Source organism: Urocampus carinirostris, chromosome 13 (genome assembly GCF_059441175.1).
Source record: "Urocampus carinirostris isolate Australia breed hairy pipefish chromosome 13, RoL_Ucar_1.0, whole genome shotgun sequence".
NCBI classification, from domain to species: domain Eukaryota; kingdom Metazoa; phylum Chordata; class Actinopteri; order Syngnathiformes; family Syngnathidae; genus Urocampus; species Urocampus carinirostris.
This window is the reverse complement of record NC_142361.1, coordinates 29,005,211-29,030,458: the sequence shown is the minus strand read 5'-3', so window position 1 is coordinate 29,030,458 and position 25,248 is coordinate 29,005,211. Positions and strand designations below refer to the sequence as shown.

General features: G+C 38.3%; 2 protein-coding genes across 5 annotated transcripts in view; one reads left to right on the top strand and one right to left on the bottom strand.

The window, feature by feature from the left end:
- lrmda (leucine rich melanocyte differentiation associated) overlaps positions 1–5,575 on the top strand; it is a 451,150-nt gene extending 445,575 nt beyond the window's left edge. Inside the window, exon 7 of the mRNA XM_088351883.1 lies at positions 2,486–5,575. Within this exon, the coding sequence (XP_088208009.1) occupies positions 2,486–2,565 (80 nt within the window). The 3' untranslated portion in view covers positions 2,566–5,575. The remainder of the gene's footprint in view (positions 1–2,485) is intronic.
- Positions 1–17,680, bottom strand: part of LOC148354264 (uncharacterized) — a 109,807-nt gene extending 92,127 nt beyond the window's left edge. For all 4 annotated transcript variants that reach the window (XR_015852557.1, XM_088351886.1, XM_088351887.1 and 1 more), the window contains exons 1-2: positions 17,571–17,680; positions 14,437–14,515 (exon numbers count right to left, since the gene is read on the bottom strand). The gene's annotated coding sequence lies outside the window, so the exon portion shown is untranslated. The remainder of the gene's footprint in view (positions 1–14,436; positions 14,516–17,570) is intronic.
- Positions 17,681–25,248: the final 7,568 nt, after the last annotated feature.

Sequence of the window (25,248 nt, the reverse complement as noted above, 5' to 3'; positions counted from 1 at the left end):
CACCTCATCCGGCCGGGTCCTGCCTATCTATCCTCCTCCTGTGACCCGGCCCAAGATGTAGCTGTTCTGCTTTGTTCATTGACGCCGCAAATACTGCTTGTACATGGCTCTGTTGGTGGGAGGTGATAGCGAGTCGCCTCCCACCCACTTCATCAAGTTGCATAGCATATCAGGAGACATGATGGCCCTAGTGAGCTGGGACATCTTGATCAGCTGATAATTCAGCTTCAAAAAGCACTTGATAATTTCATGCATTAATCCCACGCTACTTCGCGATTCGGTTATTGCTGGTTCACTGCTTAACAGATTTTTAATTGAATTGTCTTTCCTTTCACTGATATCAACATGTCGTGCATTGTGTTCTGAGCAGACAGCACAGAAAATGCAATCATGACGCCCAGGTTGGGGAGGGGTTTGTGTGTTGGGTGCATGTGACTATCTCTGTGTGCCACCTTGACAAGTGTGGCCACAAAATCAAACTGCTTTTATGAAGGAGCAATGCTATTTTGCAGATTTTCACGTTTTGCGGCTTATTCTGGTCCCCATTTACTGTGATAATCGAGGCATTACTGTATTTACTCATTAAGTACTTATATGTGCTGTTTCAAGAAAAAAAAAGAGTAAGCACATACGTAAATTGAGCTTGAGCGTGTGTTGTTTTTGCTGTTATGGGTTGAACAGGGAACTCCCCAAAAAAGGGCCTGGCGACCTGCCTTTCTCTGTGATTGCTAAGATTGTGCGCTACATTGAACTTTAAAACGTGTGTATATTTCCCTAACTAGTACTATGAAACTAAAGTGGAGTGTCTGCATGTTTCTGTGGTTAGTGTAACTTTACATGGCAGCCAGTAATAGCGACTAGTAACTCAGTAACTGCAATGAACACAAATGGTAGAGCCGCTAGTGTCACGATTGCTGCAGCATGCAAATGTCAGATATGCTAGTCACTAATACAAGTAGCACTTGTAGGCTTACTCAATCCGACAAAGGTTAGTTTGAAAAAAACTTTTAATTTAGAGAGCAGAGGTCATGTGTAAATCAGATCACAGATTTGATTCTTAAATGATTTTGTCTCTTCGGGAAAAAAAGCTTTGTTTGTCTTTACTCATATTGTCAAAAAATATACTTAAGATTATGAATGTTAAGAATTAAAATAGAGTAATGAATTCTAAATTCACATTTTAGATGATATTTTTAATTTACTAATCGAGAGCTACTTTTTGTTACTAACTAGCGCAAAGGGCACCCAGTTTGATAAGCATTTCTTAAAAAAAAAAAACTTAGCTTGTTATTACCATGTTGTAACTAAGTTGTTTTTACATTATTACCAGGTTAATAATTGGGAGCGGGGATGAATAGACTCAGTCAACTATTAAAAAAAATATTTTACTAGAAAATCACCATGACTCAGCACTGGTGTGCTATCTTTAAAGCAGGTCGGCAAGCGCCACAGCTGTCCTTAGGGGGCTGCACCTTGGAGACCCCTGTCCTATAAAATAAGGAATATATTTAAACAACTATTTCTAATAGTTAACTACTTTTGATCTTATTTTACTTGAGAGAAACATTTGACAGAAGTAGGGAAAACACCTTTACTTGTTCTGGGTTAACACGAGAATAATGAAACCAGTATTTTCTCTTATACACACAACTAAAGTAATTACGACAGTAAAACAAAAAAATAGGCAGTTACATAAATTAATATTTATACATATAAATATATATTATTATTATTTTTATTTTTTGTGAAATTTCTAGTAGAAACTGCTGCCATCTAGCCAGAACCAGGAGGCTGAAGGACAGCTTATTCCATCAGGCTATTAGGACTCAGAACTCTCTATCCAATCCCACCCATCTGCCTTCTTCCCAATCAGTGCAAATCTGCTCTATTTAGATTCTGGCTATTCTTTGCACATTTTTATATAAGTTCAATATAAGGCAGGGTACATACTTACTTAACCTTATAAAGGTTTAAAATAATTTTGTGTTCCAAAGAAAAACACGTATAGTTTTTTTTTATGTCACAGGAAATTGTAATTCCTCATACAAATGTAATTCTGAGGGGCGACTTTGGTTTAAAACCTTTTTTGAAACAGTAGCTAAACATATTAAGAGTAAAACAAGCACTTAAATAACGGATTCTCCACCGGCTGCTTTCTTGACATTTCCACACTTGGATGACTTTTAGCCGTTTAGCAAGTGTCCAGTTCGGGCAAACACACTCCAGTTGGACTTAAAGTAATCCAAATGAAGTCATTTTTTTCAAGGGTAAGAAAGGCTGGAGTTCAGGAAATAAAACATGAGTGCCGCTTGTTAAGTAGCTGCGTCAACCATTGCTTAGCATGATGTCATGTGTTTTATCCTCTTGTTAAATGCATTAACTAACGCACTCTTGTGTATGTCTTGTCAAGGTCGCGCGATTTTTTGCTTCTTTGATATTTAAATCAGTCGGAAATGTTCATAAAACGTCTCGTTTTGTTTTATAGGTGTCTTCGCTAAGTGCCGCTATGTCTACTACGGCAAGCATTCCGAAGGCAACCGATTCATCCAGAACGACCAGCTCTGATGGGCGACTTCAAGTGGGACATCCGAAGAAGAGTTTTTTGAGTATTTATGTACAGTAGCTTATAAGAGTATTCGGCCCCCTTCAAATTTTCAAACATTTGCCACATTTCAGGATTTAAAGATATAACATTTTTGACACAATTGTGAAGTTGAACGAAATATAATGGATATTTTATTTTCATTTTTAACAAATAAAAACATGCAAAGTGGGGCATGCACTATTATTTGGCCCCATTCAAAAAGTCCAGTGAGAATATCTGAAGGGTGACTGGTGGTTTCCAAAGTGTAGAGAGCAGGGTTCGTAGGGGTGCTTGAAATCGTTAAAAATGCTTGAATTTTAATGTTGTGTTGTCATGGATTGAAAAGTGTTTGAATTTTGGGTGAACAAGTATGCTTAAAAATGACTCCAACACTGCTCTATTGTGGCTTTGCTATGCCATTGCATCTTTCTTCCCTCGTGATTAACCACAGCTGGCATTAGTGTACGGCATTGTCCAATGAAGTGTCATCGCCCAGTACAGGTCACACCCAAGAGGACATGCATACTACACTTAAACAGGGCACATTTAAATGTGTATTAGTGCAAGGATTACGAACATCCATTATCAGCACCAATTATCCTCAGTAGGGTCGCGGGGGTGCTGGAGCCCATCACAGCCATATTCGGGCAGTCAGCACTGGACACTGTGAACTGGTTGCCAGCCAGCAGGGCAGGATTACGTATTAATTATGGAAATTTTTTCATGGGCCATGTAAAACCTAAAGGTAGCGATTCATAGTGTAAATTGTTATGGGAAGAACTTCCTGCAACAGAAAATGTAGGCTACATATACAACAATTTTGGGAATAGATCTGTCTCCTAAATATTTACGCATGTCTTGTTCGGATCCACAAGTATATTGGCGATTGATTTAAGATCTAAAAATCATTAGTCTTGATAAAAGCACACAGAAGATTAAAAACTGCATATTTAAACCATAGATATCTTTGTGGCTCTGCAAAATACAAGATTCACACCAGACTTTTTTTTTATAATGGTTATGGAGAAATTGGAAAATTCACGTTAAAAGTCCTTGAAATTGGGCATGAAAAAGGTTAACGATGAGAGGGCATCAAAAAGACCAGGAATACACCTGGCAGGTCCAAGACACTGACTACATGCAAAGAAGTCTGACTGGGATCATAATTTTGAATTTTGGAGTTATTTGAATCAAATATTTCCATGCCCGGAGACAAACGAATAACACAGTTTACATGGCGTTTGCAAGTATTTTGATTACGAAGTTGAAGATCCTACGTGGTTAGCCAAAGCATAGTTTTACACCATATACAGGTGGATACAACTGTGGCATTTACGCTGTGAAGGCGGAAAATAAATGGAAATGTCCCAGATGATTCACCTAATATGAATTATTTTTTTTAGCACATAAGCTAGCATTTAAACATTTTATTTGTCTATGTATGATTATAAGTGCACATTCCTTCCCAGCATCAAAATGAATGAGCAGTTACTTCATTGGCAGGATATTTTCTCATTTTAAGTACAATTGTTTTAGTTTTGAGGTATTTTGACTTCTTCTGGAAAAATAAAAATATTTATATTTTATGAGTGTGTATTATTTTGCGCCTACTTGTGGTAAGAGAAAATGTCATTTTAAAAAAAAAAATGTTTTTAATAATAAACAAAAAATACATTAATTATTTTATTAATGTGGACTTTTTAAAATGCGACGAGGTGAAGAAATTTTCATCTACATAACAGGAGCCTAGCCTACAGGAAGTTGACATGATTGTCTGCCATCTTTCTGCTACGGGAACCCAAAAACCTCAAAAAGCCAGGGCAAAAAATGAGAAGTACACTTTGAGTATCTGTAGTTTGGATTTTTCTTTGTGCTTTTGAGCCCTTTTTCGTATACACTGCACAATAAAAAGACAACTCGTGGTCAAATATTACACAATGTCCATTTAATGATAAATTAAACATTTTTGGGGTTAATAGTCTAAATTGTGACATTTAGAATATCTACACTGTCACTGTCACACATTGTAAAACATACAAAATTATGTTGTCTAGCACTTGGTAGATTGTTTTAAGTGTTACAAGCATTTTTTTCTAACCCAGTAGAAAATATTTTTTTTAATGAGGAAAATAGTTTACCAGCATTTCTCTAAAATCTTTTGTCTTATTTTAAGAAAGTTTATTTTTTTAGTTCCTCTTATTTATTGAATACAATATCTTATAACAAAAGAAAATCTACTTAAAATGAGAAAATCTGCTTCTGGAGGGAAGAATGTTTTTTTTATTTGTTTTTTTGTATCATGATTAACAGGAAAACACAATTTATATGTAGATATTCGAAGTCGGACCAAGATTTTCATCTTATTTGTTTTGCATGTTTACATGGCTTTAAACAATCAGAATACAGAGCATAGTCCGATTCCAATCAGACAACTGCCTACATGTAGGCGTAGTCATTGACTTAACAGGGAAGGAGTATCAGACCAGTGCGATCAACCAATCCGATCATCCCTCTAGGCAATATCTTTAATACCGCTGTTGATGATACACTTTAATAATTATCCATTTGATTTTGTAACATGTGTTTAAGACGAATGCTGTTGATTTGTGTACCTCCCTTCTGTACACACACAGTTCCACACAAACTTACACGGCGTGCCAAACAGATCCAACCTATTGCATGTCGGGGCCTGACAGCCATGATGGATCACCCATCCACTGCTGCCACTAATCAAGGGTGAAAGGGGGCCACGCTCACACACCTGAGACCTGACACAGAAACTTCTAACCCCACTGAGACACAAACACAACATGCGATCGAAAGAGATATATCCTGTTGCAAAATGTCGGCGATTATTGCAATATTTTTAATGCAAAAGGAAAAAATGGCAAACATTCTGTTTGTTTACATGATTCTGTTCCAATATATACAAAAAAGGGTTGTTATGCTGATTTTGAAATGCGCTGTTATAGTCAATAAAATGTCATCAAAATAAATGTTGATCTTATTTTGTGAGGATTTGTTTTTTATTTGTCTAAAACACAGAATCATAAACACAAGAATACCAAGAAATATGACTATGCAAGTTTGGGAGGAAAAGGAATCTTGCTTTACATGGTAATATTTATTTTAGGGCATGAAAAAAATCTGTATTTTTGACAAATGTCCAATTTCTATTTCTAAAACGTTTTCTAAAGGAGGTGGGTTGAGATTAGGTTTCCACCTACTTTTACCAATTTTAGCACATGCTTTTCACCCAAAAATAACATATTAATTGCCTAAAGGCTATGTTAACGACAAACCAGAAACAGACGCTGCCCTACTTACGAACGAGATAAGTTCCGTACGCGAGTTGAATTTGTTCGTAAGTTGCCTCAGTGCTATATTTTGTATGGAATGTATATTATAGGTTTATATAAGTATGTTTAAGGCTTGTATAAGTAACCTGTAATGTTTTGAAACTGAAAAATAAACGTTTAATAAAATAATATGCTGTATAACGTTACAAAGCAGGCTGAATGATGAAGCATAGTACAGAAAAACAAAGCTACACATTAGGCGTTGACATTCTGTGGTCTGTGAACCCCGTTGAGACTCCTTATGATTAAGGGCATCACAAAAAAACATGATTTGACTTGACTATAAAGATAAAGTTTAACTTAGTTTTGGAGGAGTTAGGCAACTTCCTTCTCTGTGGTAAAAAGCGGAAAAAAAAAAGCAATCCAACCATTTTCTCAACCGCATCAAGCTTTCTTATTAAACTTTAATTTAAAAAGAAACGTCTCTCCTCTTCTTTACACCAACCATATTGAATTGATGCATGAGCGATTAAACAATAAAAATATCAAAGTTCTTGGCGTGCCAGAGACACAGTGCAGTGTGTTTACACACGAACTAGGGAGTAGAAGCCTGTTTTCTTCTTCAGAGTGGATGCTGGGTGACCTCTCACAGCGCCACGCGCTGGAAAGAAACACTACATCACTGTCCTCTACTCAGAAAAAGATGCACACGATACAAAATCTAATTTACAGCAATGTCCGGATATTTAAAAAAAAAAATATCTACCGTTTTACGGAAGTCGAATGGTCGTAAATAGAGGAGCGTCTGTACGCAATGTTGATGCTGTTTTTTTGTCTTTTTAAAAAATCATATCGGTGTAGACCAAAGTTGCCCGGAAGTAAGACACTTGGTTGACAAAAAACATGTCTCCCCGAGTTAAGCATCGAGTCACAGTTTGCTATGGACTTGGGGTGTGTTCAGAGACCAGGCCCACAGTCTTCAAATGTTCAAAGAAAAAGCTCCAGCCTCTGAATGTTTCTTCCAGTAATAGATATTTTATGTCAAAGTACTTCTTTAACATTAAGTTTTTCAAGTTAGCTTTGCTAGATAATTGCTTATTTTATCTCTAGCACGAGTATGACTAAGAAAACAGGCAATGAAGTGCCCCCATGGTTGTAGGTACCTAGTTGTTTTCACAAAATGGGAGGGGGGCGAGGGATTACAGTCTACCCTCTATTATTGCGTGAGTTACAAATTCCCAAAATTACAGATGATAGGTGAAATATGAGAAGTATAAACTTTGATTTATTTACGACCATTGTACAATGAAATACTTTAGCAGAACATTTTGTCGAGATTATGGGTTTTAAAGATCTTTAAAATTGCAAGAGAATTTGCGCGTACGTAACGTACAGTTAGCAAACTCTTTTAAATACTGTATTCAAAACATGATTGACCAATTTAGCCTGTCAAAATGCAGGACACAATGCAAATCAGTGAAGTATAGACGGTGAAAAGTTAAGCGCGTTATAGCTAGGGTTAGTAAACCACAAACACATTGTGTGTTTTTAGCGATGAGTTGGCATTTAAAATAGGTCAAACGTGCTAAATGTTAATTCAACAGTAAAGTTGTGCATTATTTAGCACCTCCTTGTGGTAAAAAATGTTGATTTGAATAAGAAGCAAAAGTACATGAAATATCATGAAAACATTTTTCTTATTATAGACGCTCCGCTACTTAAGACGGTTCGACTTACGGAAAACGGTAGATACGATGGTTTTTTTGGGATGTCGAAAAACATCCGGACATTGCTGTTAGTTCGATTGTGTATTGTGTGCACATTTTCCGAGTAGAGGACCTTATTGTAGTTATCCTTTCCGCCGCTACCGGCGTGTGGTGGTGCTGTGAGAGGTCACCCAGCATCCACCCCTAGTTCGTGTGTAAACCTATTAAGTGTACTGCATATCTAGCGCGCTAAGGACTTTTTTATTGTTTAATATCACGCTCATCCATTCAATATGGTAGGTGTAAAGTGGAAAGATGAGGTGAGCCGTTTTGAATTTCCCTTCGGGGATGAACAAAGTATCTATCTATCTATCTATCTATCTATCTATCTATCATTTGAAAGGAAAGTGGAATAAGAAAGCTTGATGCGGTCGAGAAAATGGTTGGATCGCGTTTTTTTCGTCCACTCTCTACCATGGAGGAGTACCTCTTGAAGCCCATCTTTCAAAAGTAAGTTAAACCTCACTTTATTTATCCTTATAAAGCATAATATTTTATGAAATATTTATTTTTTAGTACAAAAAAATACAGGTTACTTATGCAAGCCTTAAACATACTTATATAAACCTTAAACATACAAAATATAGCAATGAAGCAACTTGATAACAATTGTCCGGAACCTAGGTCGTTCAAAAGCAGGGCATAGTCTGGACGCCTAGGTGGAGAAATTTGTATTTATTTGACATAACTTGAGGCTCACTTCAAGGGAGCAGACAATTACCCCTTGTAAAAGCCTGAGTGAAAAACTGTTGCGGTTTGTTCACTTTGAGTCTCCATATTGTGCATTCTTCCTTGTGCTCTGTAGCACTCGTTTTCAGTTGCACTACATAAAAAAGCATGATCTACTGGTCAAATTATACACAGTGTACTTTAAAAAACAAAAAGTTATTGAAGCACAAGTAGAGAAGCAGAGTCTATATACCCAATCAGAATGCAGAACAAGATGTCTGATGCAAATCAGGAACGTAGCGAGACCGTGAAAAGTGAATCGTTGAAGATAATTTTAGGTGATTTATTCTTTTAGAAAGGTCAAAACTGCCAAAAGTTGATTCAACAATATGTCTCCTTAAAATCTGCCCAAGGTGATTGCAGCTGCATTTCTTAAATGCTAATGCCAGACTGAGTTTTTTTTAGATAATTCCTTTGTGGGTTTTAAAGGCTTTTCAAAATGATTTTGTCAATCTTACACTACAAAGGCAACCAAAGAAACCTGCAGGGCTTCCAACGCAGAATGTCACTGATCTGTTCCGATGAAGTCACGTGCCATTTTGTTTTTTCGGGACCGCGAAGTCCCTAAGCAGCCCGAGGCAGTTAGGCCGAGTTCAGGTCAAGGATGCCGCGCATCTCGATACCTCCGTTACCTTCTGTAACAGGGCACGCGTTACAAGCCAGGAGATGGCGTTTGGCGGCAAAGGAAGATGCGGAATTGACAAGGATGTGAAGTGACAGCCACCAAACTCGCCGTGTCCTCCAGCCAGCTCCAGTGGCTGGGCGCCTGTCAATTCCAGCTCCGTCACCGGCACTGGCTCAATGGCAGCGCCCGTGACACATGTCACAAACTTTTAAATGTCTGCTCTTTTCAGCAGGATGGGCGCCGCAGCCGGGGGAAGGATGACATTTGCGGCTTGCGTGCTAGCGCGAGCTAGCGCGTGCGCGCTAGTGTGTCGGCGGCGGCCGTCTCCTTCCTGCCTCCTCCGGCTGTCAGTACCGGTTTCCTGCCAGCGTGTCACAACGCCGACAAATAAACCTTGTCATTTTGAAACGCCGCCACTAGTGACTTCGCTCCTGAACGACATGTCAGATGGAATATGCTCACAAGCGTTGTTGTGGGAAGTCTGCTTGTACGATACTGGACGGCTAGCTAGCTTGGACATGGTCAAGAGAGCACGATCTCTTGATATTTGAGATTCAGTAGATTTTATGAACTGTCTATCTTTGTCAGTAATCTTCATTTTGAACCCTTTCACCTCCTAAATATAATTTGGCCAATCTTTGTTGCTAGTAGGCAAGCTATACACCTAGAGAGCTACAAACTTTTAGGCTATTGGATGATCTCTTAAAATTTGAGACTGTCTAACTTGGTCACTAGTCTTAATTTTGAAACCCCTCTGACCCCTTTAACAGCTTTTTTGCCTTCTATCTTACTAGTTATACAACATCCTAGGGGATAATCTATTGAAATATGAGACTCAGTAAATATTAAGTAGTTATTCTATTTATTTTCCTCTTCTACTACTTATTTTCAAAAGCATGATAGAATATGGGGCAAGTCATTTTTTAGTACATTGTAACAGTACATTTTAACTTGAATTCAGGTTTTTTGTTCTGTTAAAACTACTTTTCTCTTATGTATATTATTTATAACAGTACTTCTGTTTTTAAAGATGAACAGGCATTTTAAAATGACCAAGAGTTGATTTAACTGGATGTTTTCTTTATATTTGGCTAACATGTGATTACCGTAGCAATTCTTAAAAGCTAATGCTAGACTATGTGACTTAGAGTACACACCACTGTGTTTTTTCAGATTTTTTTTCTAATTTATTTCATTTGCAATTGTTTTTATTCTATTTTTATTTTTCGTTATTTAACTTAAATTATTTACTTACCCTGGTCATATCCCTCGAGAGGGGAGACCGACAGCAAGACAAACACATACACAAAAACAAAGAAAAAAGAAAAAGTAGCAAAAAACAAGAAATGTGAACCTGGCCAACCAAAATGCCCAAACACCCAAACAAGTTAAGCACCTCGGCAGCCAAGTTGGTCATGAGTTCGTCCTTCCAGATGAAATGGGACACAAGAAAGCAACCATGTCACTCGGCTGACACAACACACTCGTCTGTTCAACAGCAGGGCTCGACAACTTTGACTGGTTTACCCCTGCCGCATCATACAGGTGCCCTGCCCATGCCTTAGGATGCATCAAAACATCTTACTATCCTTTCACAACACCTCTCCACTCATTCCTATCACCAACAAGAGCTCTGGCTTCCACTACATTTAGACTTCTTTCCTGCAGCGCATTCATAACACCATCCATCCACGTCAACCCTGGCCTTCCTCTTGGTCTCCTTCCATTTACATCCTCAACTTAAATTAAGCTCTCCAAATTAGCTTCCCTTAATAAATGATGACTTTATCACTGTCATGAGAATGACTGATAAACAGAAACTTTTTGTGTGCTTTTTAAAGTTAAAAAATGGCTTCATCTGGCTATGTATTTATCCATCTGTCCATTCACATTTTTTTTCTCAGTTTTCTCTTTTGTTTTTTTACCACTGTTTATCCGAGAGTGCCACATCAATTCTCGTAGTCAACAACGTTCACTACAATTCTTATTCCAAATAACATTTGTATTATGTATTAGCTAGCAAGCTAACTGTATCAATGCATGTGCAAATTATTACATCATCAATCCTAAATTATTTATCAAGCTAGTTTTAGGGCGGGCATATTTGCTCAACCAAAAATATCTACTATATTTTCATTGCTTTTGTTTACTGGTGAAACTGCAATTTTTCATCTTTAAAATGTACGCAACTAGAGACCCAAATATGGCGGACATGTCAAATAATATTACTTTTTTGTCACTTCCGATCTCTTGTGTATAAATTCCCGGCATAACGGCAGGAGTGGAGGCCGAGTGTGCTACTTTCACCTCGCCACAAGGCAGGCGTGCTCCTTTCTGTGTGACTGGCTGGCCTGTCAAAAGCACTAAAGGCCAATCAAGCCATCGCTGCATTCAAAGCCGGCAGCCAAGAAAGCTGATTGACATCGGCTAATGTAAATATACAAGCGGCCACAGGAAGAAAAGGGACTCGTCTTTATGAGTGACAACTGGCCACTGATAGCCGAGCAGCCCCCGACAAATGAGTGTGCCTGTCACTCTTCAAAAGGGAGAAGTAAGACTTCAAAACTTTAAAACATATTTTATTATATCTGTTTTTTATGGTTTAAAACAGAGGTTCTCTAACTTCAGGACCCACCATTGGACCCTAATGACAAGCTGAGACCCAAATTACGAAAAATAATTCCACATTTCAAGTTTATCCAATGAAAATATTGTGGAGTTTAAATCAGATGTAGTAGAATATATTTATCTTTAAAAAAAGCCCAGCAAAACTGAAACTACTTCAAGTACTCTATATACTACACACTAAAACTGCTTCAAAATTGCCACCTGCAAGAATAAAATACAAATAACAACAAAGCCTTTACCTAAACATCGATAATTTAATAATAAAGTAGTTATTTAATAAGAATATGCACGTGAAAGGTCTCTGGTTTGAGACCGGGTAGAAGCATATGTAGGGCTTGAGAGGTATGGGCGCCACCTGGCTGTATTTGCCCAAGACACACCACAGGAAATAGAGCCCCTGCAACCCTAGTACTTAAGGGATCCAACCAACCATACTGGTCCAAACATACTGGTCAAAAACTAAAATATATAACATTTTTAAACTATTTACTGTAGCTTCCAGCAGCCCTTTAATGGCATACATTTGTACACCTTTTTTGAATTTCGTAATTGTTTCCTTCTACCACTCAATCGTTGTTGTCACCGTTTTCCACTTCACATTCCTCTTATCACTATTTTTCTTGGAACCCATTTTCATGGGCAGAAAAAGGAAATAATACCGTCAAAATCACGATGAAATGATTTGTGGTCTCTTTCAAATGCGCCAATTGAATGAAGAGGAAAAAGAGATTGAGCATGTCATTATCACCATCTACTGTTCAGGAGGGAAATTGACCCTCCATTTTTTCTTCTTTCTAGCATTATTTTTACCAAGGCAAAGGCCCACAACCCACTGAAAATGGGTCTCAAGAATTTCTGAAGTACGATAATATAATACCGTAACACTTCGTGTATAATAGGCACCCAAACTTTAAGATCTTTTAGGGATAAGAAAATGCGCATGATACAAAAATAAATACGAAAAAGCTAAAAATAGGGCTTTTTTTATTTTTATTTTTTTTTTTTAAACATATGTGATATGCGGTACGGGTCCACGGACTAGTGGTTGAAGACCATTGCTTGAGGGGACTGCTGTTTTCCCCCAAATTGTTATAATTTTAAATATCTGTTTTTTATCAAATTAATCTATTTATCGATCTTGCAGAGTGCAATAGTATGCTCTTATTTTGAAGTTTTTCAATGAAAATTTCCTGCATCTAAAAGTGAGGCTGTGATCTATTAAAGCAAAACAAAATAACCATTTTCAAAAACTACTTAGGCACTAGTTTTTATAGAGCACCCTTGACCAATACAGTATTGGAATGCAGCTTAGTTGCTTCTTATGCATCTACCTAGTGGACATGGTGGCTAGCATTAGTGTTGTAGTCGTGTTAGAATATTGAAATATGTCACTGGCCTCTCTCTTAGAACCGCTTTATGTATTTCAATCATCGCGTTAATGTTTTGACAAATATTTACCTATATAATTCTTAATGTGTTCACTTTATGTCTCAATGTACTCATTCACACAGTCGTTATATAGTTTCTACAGTTGTGCTATCTGGTTGGCTAAAGAAGGGGGAAGGGGGACTTTGGGTATAGTGAGTCTTGCAAGACCACCTGCCAATTCTAACAAGATGTATTCACAAGCCCAGAATATAATTAGTTTTTTGTTTTATTTGTTATAATAAAAGCCTTTACGGAAATGGTTTACTCCATCGCTTGTTGTTAGTCTCGCGACCCCGATGTTGATTATAACTTGTGGAGGAGAAAAAGCTCTCCTCCTTCAGTCACTACTTAATGCCGATATATGATATCATAGTTATTGGCCCAATATCTTTTCATTTAAGTTATTACTGACTGATACGTTTATTCTGTTTTTAATATACGACACCTGCACAGGAGATTGCATAGATTAAATTGATTATTGTTGCACACTGTTTTTCGTTGATTTGACCATTATGCACCGTTTACACCATTGTTAGTATTAGCAAATCATTTGTATGATTTCCATACTCTTAGGGGCGAATCTTCTTTTGTAACCTGAGAGATATGATAAAAAGAAAGGGCTCAAGGGTGGGCTTTAGAACTGGTTGGAATTTATTATCTGAGGTTTGGGTTCTCTTCCTGTTCTCCTTGCAAGTTCAAAATCTATTGGAGTCTTCTCTCCTCATTTTAAGTTTCTACTAAACTCTGAATGTATCACTGACAAAGAAAATACTGATAGATTGGTTGATAAAGTCGAGCCCTAGTTTTTGTAACAATACTTTTTGGAGACATCCGATTAAGGTCTTAGTCTGACTGCTGTATATTTTGAAATTTGTAAACAAAAAAAGATACCCATGAATTAAGTCTTTTATCTAGTTTTTAACAATAATTATCTTAAGTGTTGAAAAAAAAACATATTTATGTAAGCGCGGCCCTTATTCCCATGGAGAAACGGTCGAGAAACATTTGTCATTGGCGGTGGCACGAAAAGGATGGCGGTGTCGTTCTGTGCTGTTCTAATTAGCTTGTCAGGGGGCCTCAGGCTGAGCGTGCTGCTTGTGCTAAGAAAGATGGACACTCTGACACACGAGCTGACAGCCAGTCGATAATGTGGCAATTAATGTCATAAATAATTCCACAGCCAATTATGTCAAAATGGACTTTCACTCTTCTACTCCCTTATCATTTCCTCTGATAAGAGGAACAAGCGTCTTCTCCTCCCTATAATTAAATGGCTTTTTATATGGAAATAGAACGCAAACCCCTTCACTCTCCTTCACTAGGTGCTGCGAGGAAAACATTGCAGACAATAATGAATCCGCGTGTTCTGACCTTTACCTCAAAGAAGCTCCACGACACCGACCTCCAGGCTCTTCAAATGTCATCGGTGTGTTTGCACTACAAAAGATGACTTGACCTGAGAATGCAAAGACAATTAGGAGTCGGTGATCGATCCACAACCGATATTTGTGAAAGGTTGCGAATGCTTAATCGTTAGTTGGGTTATTGATCGTGATATTGTGCCACTTGCGAGAAAAAAAACAGAGGACAGTGATGCAAATCAATGGCAGCAGGTGACAATTTGTGGCAGGCTATCTAAGCTGTGTTCACACCCACAATGGCATAGACGAAAATAGTGGATTTTTGACACACAGCTCTCCAAAAGTCCACCTCAATGGGTGTGTTTGCATTTAATCAGTTTGGAACTGACTACTTTAATCCCTCGCTGCAACACAGTTCCCCTATAACGGTCTCGCCGCTTCATGGATTTTCATCACATTGTGGTATGCATTCTGATAGGCTGAACAATCCCTAAAAAGTAGGTATTGGTGAAAAAAGTGTTTACTGGTACAGTATATAATACTGTTATTTCTTGAATGAATGTTTGGGCCTGTAGACATGTCTTTCATTGATTGCAATGCACTGCAGAGAATTACATTGAATGATAACTGTAAAACAATAGAGGTTTAATACTTCACAGATATTACCTGTCATGAGCAATTTTCGAAACGTTACCCCCATGAAAGACAAGGGATTACTGCATATCTAGTGTTCCGATTGTGAAAGGAAAATGCAGAAATAAATCCAAATAAGGTCTTAGTCCGCCTGCCAGTATTCTGATTGGAATGCTTGGGTGAGTGACAAAATTCCTAAATGTATACATATTCGCCAACCCTGATTGCTTGTAAGTATCCGCAATTTCCCTCATCTGTAATTCTTTTTTTTATTCAGTAAAGCACTGTGGCACTTGTAGTACTAGAAGGGAATGGCACACGCATACTCTGGTTTACTCACAAAAAACCTGGTGTGTAATGGTTGGTTTCTCTGGGACATTTCTATTATGTTTTCTGCTCTCACAGCGAAAATTCCACAGTTGTATCCATTCATATATGGTGTAAGTCTATGCTTTTAGCAAGCCATGTATCATGTAAACAAGCGGGACGAAGCAAGGAGTACACTCTCTGAGCCAGAATGAAACAAGTACGGTTCTTCAATAAATTTGCTGCTTGACATGAATAAAATCATCCTTCACTTAAAGTGACACATGTCACCAATATATGTCGCTGTATTGTGTAGTGCAACTGAAAAGAGTGCTACAAGAAAACATCAAAACTACAAAGACACAAAGTGACAAAACCGCACACTTTTTCTTCTAATTTACTTATCCAGCCTTGTCTTATTTTGCCAGCACGGGACAATTATGCCATCTTATAAGCCTTCCAGTATTAAGTTATGAAGTAGGTCAAAAACATACATTTTGTATTCATTTATCCCTGGAAAGATGGAGTCATACTTTTAGACTTGTTTAGGCTTGGGTTAGTAGCAGCAAGATGGCTGACAATCATGTCAGCTCCCTTTTAAGACATATTTCTCGAACTACAAGTATTTTAAAAATGCATTTTATACAGTCGTGCAAGTGTTTTTGCTTATCATTTGAATCAATATTGTTTTGTGTTAAAGTTTTTTTCCCACTTGGAGGTTCTAGAGAATACATTGTCTTTAATATTATATGTTAAATGAGGAAATGTCATCTTTTTGTGCCATGTCGCTGCCGCTTGGCCATTGTTATGGAACACTCGCATGCCCAATTTGAAGAGGGTTTATCTTTTGTCCGTTCATTCAGATTGCTTAAAAAAAATCAAAATTATCATCCCAGTTGGACAATTCCCTGCATGTTAAAGTAGTCAACAACTTCATCGTTTGAAAAAAATGTAGGTTCTATTCTAAACACATCATAAAGATGTAAGTAGAAAAATATAACATCGCTCGGACACCAAACGTATGAGTAAATAAAGTGAGCTCAGTACATGTTAAGGCCAACTAACGTACTGTAAAACAACATTCACGATAAACAACATTCAACACGTCACGCCTTTTTCAGGGCCCCAACATTGATTTACGGCCGGCCGGTCTCAAGGTTGCATCACGTGCTACTGCGCCACCGCCCGAGGCCTTGAAAGGACGATTTGACTAAGTGAGTAAATCAGCTGCTCGCTTGGCATTTCTATTACGATGCCGCCAACAAGGAGAAATAATAACGCGCTCTAACAAATCATGTTGACTGAACAAAGACAATAGAAAACCTTTTCTTGGTTGTTGTTTACGGGCGCTTTCGGAGTTCATTAGATGAACATCTCGATTAGCTACTTTCGACTGTTTTGCATTGTATCATGAGTAGGATTTTTTTCAAATTATGTAGCTATATATATATATATATATATATATATATATATATATAAAATTTGATTATCCTCCTAAAGTTATTTTATGAATACAAATTCATTGCATTATGCCATCCTATTAACCTCACACAGCATCGGATAACACATATTAATGATAAACCAACTCTGTAATATGACCTTTACAATTACTTGTTTTCAAAACAAATATATTGGTCAACAGGTTAATTGTCCAGCGAGTGATTTGTCCTTCCCTGTGTGCCCTGCAACTGGCTGGCAACCAGTTCAGGGTGTCCCTTGCTCACTGCCCAAAGATAGCTGAGATGGGCTCCACCACCCCGTGACCCTACTGAGGATAAGCAGTACAGATAATGGATGGATGGATATATTAGTCGTACAATTCATAAATGAATTACTCTCAATGACAATAAGAAACTTGTATGAGATCAATTTTAGCTTCATGTGTAGTGCATTAATACATTAGCTAACATAATGCAGCTAGTTTTTAAAAGTTAAATGTTTGTGGAAACTTACCACAGCCCATACATATAAAAACCAACACCGTGAACAGATAAAAGTCACAAATGTCAAAATGAAACTTCAGACTTTGTTAAACTGAAAATACAAGACTCTCGACAACAAAAGGAAATCTGTATGTGGTCCGTTTTAGCTTCATTAGTATTAACACATTAGCTCACAGACTTCGATTTTGGGGGGGAAGTAAAATTAGTCCAAATATGTCAAAAAACACATTGTTTGGCTCCTGTAGACTAAATAAATACGTAAACTTACAACTTAGGCTGTTTTCAGAGTTTGGACGTGGGAAAAAAAGATTAAAATGCTTCTGGTAATGTTAGGGGATTTTCGGGCTGGTACTTCCTGTTTTCATTTGTCACGTGACCTAATTTCACCAATTAAAATAAACACAACATTAAACATGGCGATTTTAGTAGTAAATAGCAAATGGTAAAGGTCGGCATTTATAGAGCGCTTTTCAAGTCATTTAAGACCTCCTAAAGCCCTTTACAATATGCTTCACAGTTACCCATCGACACACACACTCACACACCGATAGCGGCATCAGCTACCTGCTTAACGGGGGCATTAGGGTTCAGTGTCCTGCCCAAGGACACTTGGACATTTAACTCAGAGGAGCCGGGAGTCCAACCTGCAACCTCTCTGTCCCAAGACGAGCGCTAGTCGTACAATAAAAAGTCACCCAATCTTATACTTACAGTTATTTTAAGAGTTAACATTATAAAACGAAAATGACTTTTTGTTGTAATTTATATCTGTAATGTAAAGTTGACTTATGTATTTCAATATCACTACTTTTACTTCTTCACAGAAAAACAAAATAGAACAAAAAATAGCCTCCAGCTCTGGTTCGCCCTTAGAGGGACAGTTTGTAGTATTCAGTGCACCTTAGTTCTCGAAAAAAAAAAAAAACCTGCATTCAGTAGAAAAAACAAAACAAAAACATTAACTTGAATAATTGGCAAAATTACATCAACTACCATACCATCGTTAACTTTTATAAATATTTATAGGTCGAAAAATGAGTATTTATTTTAGTAGTGAAATTGCCACCATGTTTGTCTGCCATCCTGCTGCTACAGTGCTCATTGGGCACAGCTTTTCACTAACATTTAACAACACAGTGCCATCTAGTGGTCAAATATTACACAATGTACCTTTAAATAATCCCCATTCAACCACCATTCTTTCCTTTAAGACAAGTTTTACAATTTCACAATTTTATTTTAAACCAAAATATCAAACTCATTATAGAAGTTTATAATAGAACTATTACAAAAATGTGCTGCTTTTTTGAAGGGGCATTAATCGTTTTCGGACATAATTGTTTGATAAATTAAGCACTTAAATGCCCCTGTTAGCATAATTAATGCGAGCATCCTGAGGGGGTGATGAATATTCATTTCAGATTTTCCCACTGAATTTATGACCTTTTTTTAGAAAACAATTACGTTACCATTATGAATATATGAATATCTATCTATCATATATATATATATATATATATATATATATATATATATATATAAACATCTGCGTGTGTGTGTGTGAAAAGGACACAAGAAGGCCAACCATAGCCAAATATATCTAGAGAATGAGACGGCTCCTAAAAAGTCAGCTGTATGGTAGAAACAAGGTTCTAGCAATCCACAATCACGTACTGCCTCGCCTTTCAACATATACACCGCTCATGAGCTGGCCAAAAGAGGATATCGGAGCCCTGACATAAAGACAAGAAAGCTCCTCACCATATGCGGAAAGTTCCACCCCATGCCCAGCACCCTGAGGCTATACGCAAAGAGGATAGCGGGAGGCAGAGGTCTAGTGAGCATCAAGATCATAGTCCAGGATGGCCACAAAAGATAACTTGAGTAGAGGTCTCATGCAAAAGAACCCTAATTTGAGTGAAGAAGAGGAGGAGGAGCAGACATCTTGGAAGGACCAGCCCGTACATGGAATGTAAAACGATCAGCTAGAGGGGAAATTCTACCAGTGGCTGGAAAATGCAGGACGGACAGACAGCACAGAAGCTCTGATCATGAATAGAAGAACATAAGACAAGTCAAGTCACATTAATTTGTATAGCCCTTAATTAAAAAATGTCTCATAGGACTGCACAGGTTAAAGTACAAGAGCCATAGAGGCCTGGATCTACTGGAGTAGATCAGACCGAAGATGCAAAGACGCCTCATGGGGGTTACTCCCCCAAGTGCCCGCACTACCACAGTGACCACCTCTGAAACAGTCCAGCACAGTGGGCAGAGTGTAATATTTTAGCTGGATCAGCATACAACCAAGTAGCTGGGATAATATACCGGGACATCAACCAGTATGACATAAAAGTACTCAAATCCCTGTGGGCCATACCACAGAAGATTGCTGAGAAAAATAGGGCCAAAATCCTGTGGGACTTCAGCTTTCAGACATACAAGCAGCTTCTGCCTAACCAACCGGACATAGTGGTGGACAATGAGCAGAAGAGCGTGGTGATACTAGATGTGGTGATCCCAGCTGACGCCAGCAAGAAGAAGAAACACAAGAAACTAGAGAAGTACCAAGGGGTGAAAGAGCAGCTGGAACAGATGTGGTAGTTCAAGGCCAGCGTGGTCCTCGTGCTAATAGGAGCATTTGGGGCAGTTACCCCTAAACATCTGAAACTTCAGTCCAGAAGATTGCAGTCATACAAACAGCTAAGTTAATGCGCAGCATCCTCAAATTCCCAGTTCTCTGAGGACTTGAGTCTGAGTATGATACAGACACCAACCACTATGAGTGAGGAGGGGATTTTATATATATTATATATATGTAACCGCGGTGTACCTGTCCCACCAAAGATCCACATTCACGCTGGACTGGATAATGAGGTTTTTATTATAGTTGCTGCAAATGAATGAGTCACAACACAGGGTAAGCTTCTCTGCTGGCGTTGATTTCTTTGATCTCGTTGACAGCTCGCTGTTAGACTGCCTTAAACATATCAAAGAGCTTTCTTTTCAGTTTACATAAAATATTATTATTATATTTCAGAATATCAACCATCAAAATACATTTTTACATCCATTTTAACAAGATACTTTTAACAAGAGATCGTATAGTGTTTTTTTTTAACGTTTACAATGAATTCAACATATTTTTCTTTTGTCTAAATTTTAACCAACATCATCCTTTTTATATATTTGAGAAAATATATATAATAACAATAATGGGTATACTAACGGGTATAATTTACCTGCAAATGAATGAGTCACAACACATGGTAAGCTTCTCTGCTGGCTTTAATCTTTTTGATCTCTATAAGGGGAATTAGCCTTTTAGCACAACATGCAACATCCGGCAAAACTAACATAAAAGGCGACAGAAACAAAACGAAAATAAATCTAAACAGCTTGACAACATCAATCACATTACTGTGCATGTTGAGAGATTTGTCAGCTGTGGTTTTAATGTTTAAAATTAACTTTTTGTCGGAGCACCAAGAAATCGTGTCTTACCGTTGACAGCCAAAAACCCTGCCAAACCAAACCTTACCCCATACCAGAAGGTGGCACTGTTGGACTCATCATTGCAGGACACTCACACAAAAACTATACACATATTTCAGCAGGAATTTCAATAAAACAAAAGTTATTATTACACCCGTTACATATATATATATATATATATATATATATATATATATATATATATATATATATATATGTCATGGGTTCAAATCCAGCTCCAGACTTCCTGTGCGGAGTTTGTATGTTCTCCCCGTGCTTGCGTGGGTTTCCTCCGGGCACTCCGGTTTCCTCCCACATTCCAAAAACATGCATTCCAGGTGAATTGGCCGGTCCAAATTGTCCATAGGTGTGAATGAGCGAGTGAGTTGTCTGTCCCTGTGTGCCCTGCAATTGGCTGGCAACCAATTCAGGGTGTCCCCTGCCCACTGCCCGGAGATGGCTGGGATGGGCAATCTTCCGTACAAAAGATTACGCTAACACGAACGTGTAAAAAAAAAAAAGGATAAAGAAAAGAGTTATGAATACGATTTCTTACCTTTGTGGTGGTCAGCAGAAGGCGCATGCTGTATTTCCCCCTAGCAAGATCGGAAACTCGCACACCTCTTTCATATTTAGCTATTATGTCTTTCTTAAAGGCAATAGTTGTACAAACAACTTTTCTTTTTTCACCTGTCCTGCTTGCACCGACCTTCTTCGGAGGCATAGTTAGGGGCTAAAACACTCCGTTCACCGATATTAAAAGCAAAAGCAAAAAGAGGCAAGTAGGCACGTGATAACAGTTGGTTACGAGGGGTGGGGGCGATCTACACGATCTACACCCGTACGCCGCTCAGCTTTGCACTCTAGCGTACGCACTCACGCATTACCGGCGTTCGAACTCCGAATTTTTGACCGAACAGCGGAGCAAGAATTTCTCGAAATTTTTGGTCGAACACCGATTTGTTCGAACTAAGAGGCATTCGAAAACCGAGGTTCCACTGTATGTATATATATATATATATATATATATATATATATATATAATTAATCTTTGCACCTGTTAATCAGCCCGTTTTATTTTCTTGCCAACATCAAAAATTCAGATCCTCCAATTCCATATTCCTATCCCTAATATGAAACGAGACGTCACTTTGACAGTGTCGCAAGTGTCATTAAAACAAGAACGACACGCGTTTTGGCAGGCGAAGCGCGCTAATGATACGGCACGCAATGGGGCGCGCGTGTCACGTTCGCATGTTAATGTTTGCGCCCCGAGGCCCTCCAGGCTTTATTTAACGCCACACAAAGCATCAAGCATTGATTTTACACGCTCGACAACATCAATCAAACATTTGAACACACATCTCGGGATACATTGACATTTACAGCTCCTCTGCTGGTTGATGTTATTGTGTGTTAGTTCATAACAAATGTATGTCTGAAGTACAGAAGACCCCCGGGTTATGGCATCCATACCTTAAGATGTGTTCAGGTTCCGGTGTTGAATATGATGTTTTCTCGCCCCTCGTTACGGTATATTCACCATACAACATTAACTACAATTTTTTTCTGCATGCCAGAAAACATACAAAACACTGATTTGGCAAAGGTCTCGCCTATGACTGTGTGAGTTGTATGTTCCTAATATGCCTTTTTGCTATTGGCTGACGCCAAACAAGATGCTAGTCTGCTATTGCAGCTTCATGAAGATGCCAGTATGGTATTGGTAGAACTCCCACCCCCATGTCAACAAACTTTGAGTTTAGCCGTTACTGGAGTTGATGCTAAAGCAGTAGAAGTAAAAAGACGATAACAAAAGAAACAAAGCTTGAGATAATAAAGAAAAACGAAGAAGTTTCAGGTATAGTTAGTTTCCCTGAGGAATAGGGCTGTAACGAATCATCAAACAAAACAATTATTAAGAATAAGGTAATGATAAAAGCAACAACGTCTTCTTAGGAGATGACAATTTTCGAATGTTTTAAGATCAGTTTATATTTCAATCAACCCGATCTTCCCCCTCTGCGTCCACCCACCACTCCACTGCACCAGCTCAAATCACATCACATCAAATGTAAATAAACTTTCCGTTGCATGTAAATATATTCAGATTTATTTGATCATATATACATATATGATATATGAGTAGTATTTACTTTAGACTATGTTGTTATTCTAATTTCGATAGTGGGGTGTTGGGTTCAAATGGATTACCAGAATACTATAGGGTTGTGAGGTTGGGGAAAAAAACTCATTCATGTATACATTGTTATTTAATTTTTGCTGATTTTAAAAATCGATGTTATCCTCGGAACAGATTTTTGTGATGTCATATCCGATATGTAAAATGAGGGAAAGCAAACGGAATTGGAAAATGGAGGAAGAAACGAGCCTAAGGCCGGCACCCATACATTTTAAATTAAAAGTATGGAAACATTTTGGACTAAATACAGTTCCCGAGAGGACCGATCTAAAAAGGACCCAAACTTTATTGCAGGCCGTATAAAAAAGCCTGCCGGGCCGTACTTGGGCCCTGGGCCCTAGTTTGTCTACAACTGACACAAACCAATCACATCATATTGTCATGAAGACTCATTGCCCTCACCTGTACCTGTTCGTTCGGCGCCAGCTGTTGCTTGTGGCCTGATTAACTCCCCTCCTATGTATACCCAGTACGCCAGTCTCTCCCTGTCAGTCCGTCAGCGAACCTCTTCATACGCAAGGCAAGCACTTTGACTCCTGCACCTGTCAGTCCCGTTTTCATCCGTATACCACTCGCCTGTTCCCGATTACCCGTTTGTCACCAGAATTGACCCATTTTGTCCTTTAGACCACGCTCTGATCTCGTGCTCCGGCTAACAACCCGTTTTTGACCGTTTGACCACGCTACGATCTCCCGCTCTGGGAGATCCACTTCCGCATTCTGACGCTCCAATACCGAGAGCGGCTTGGTTCCCTCATCCAGCAAGCACCGGATCGCTGGCGTTTGTTTTCCTCTATATCTTAATAAACCTGTGAGTAAACGTTACGCGTCTGGGTCCTCCTCCTGTTCTGGTTCTGAAAGTGTTAAAGTTAATCATTATAAAAACTCTTTGGTGGCTGTATTTACTCAAATAAAAACAGATATTAAGTTAAATCAATGTCCCTCGCGGAGGAGCCCTGCGGGGAGGCCATTTGGTCAAGTGTCCTCGGGCGTGTGTTTATTATTCGTCACAGGAAACAGGAAAAGGAACACACACACATGAGCACGACTTCACAATAAAAGAATATAAGATTGATAAACGTACAAAAGATGTCATTAGACTGATGATTGAAACGTTACTTTAAGTGTGTGTGTGAGAAAGATTGTTTTTATATTTAGGAATATAAAAACAAGTTATTTTCATTGCATTGAATTCTGAGAAATGTACATCCAAAACGGCCAACTTTACAGAAAGATATGCATTGTTTGATAGTTTGAACATCAGTCACAGTTTATTGTCCCAGAAGTGTATGATTTAAGACAGTTGACTTATCATAAAGAAAATTCAATTACATCGAATCGAAATACTCGCGGAATCAAAATTATCGAGAATCATGATACAAATCAAATCGGGACCAAAGCATATCATCCCACAGATATAGGTTTCTTTACAGAGCCAAGCGGAAATTTCACTTTACAGCTCCCACCTACAAATGGATTGATGCAGTGTCTCAGGGGTCTTTTGCAATTCTTGGCAATATTTTGATTTATCCTATTTATTTAATCTCACAGAGTAATTCATGAAAAGTTATGCTTTACGTCCTTTGAATTTCATGACTTTTTCATGAAACAAAAGCATAGTGGCCTTCGCGTGTACGTCATGCGGTGGGCAAATTATTCCGCGTGAACATAAACGTCTTCGAAGAGTAACTACATTCGCCGCATCTCATATAAACACGTACATAGTGACCTGAGGGACTGATGTGTTTCCGCAAAGCAACCTTCCCTTGGGCAGCGACGGACAAAGGCAGACATTACAATGACAGCTCACAAACTTGCTAACGCTAGCTAGTGACGAACGGCCGAGAAAGAGTGTAGGGGGTAGGGATGGTTTCATTTCAAGATGTGGACAGTCCCACCTGACGCTTGGTCACAAATTAAATCCTTGAATCATGAAAAGCGCACGGCGGCATATAAAGTGCAATTTATGGATCTCATACGCTAAAGGGGTCAGTGCGGTGTTTTAAGTATGTTGTTCTCTGGGGGGCATTTAGGGCAACATATTGAATTGCATTTGTCTTTGCTACCACCGGGCTTTGATGGGGGAAAATAACATTACATAAAAAATACAATTCTTATGTATGGAATAATATATATTCAAAATTTTAAATATGTGGCGTGTTGAAGATTATACAGCTGAATAGCTAGCTGCCTTTGATCGCTATTGTTGTAATATACTGTATATTTAGTCATGATTGTATATCTTCTT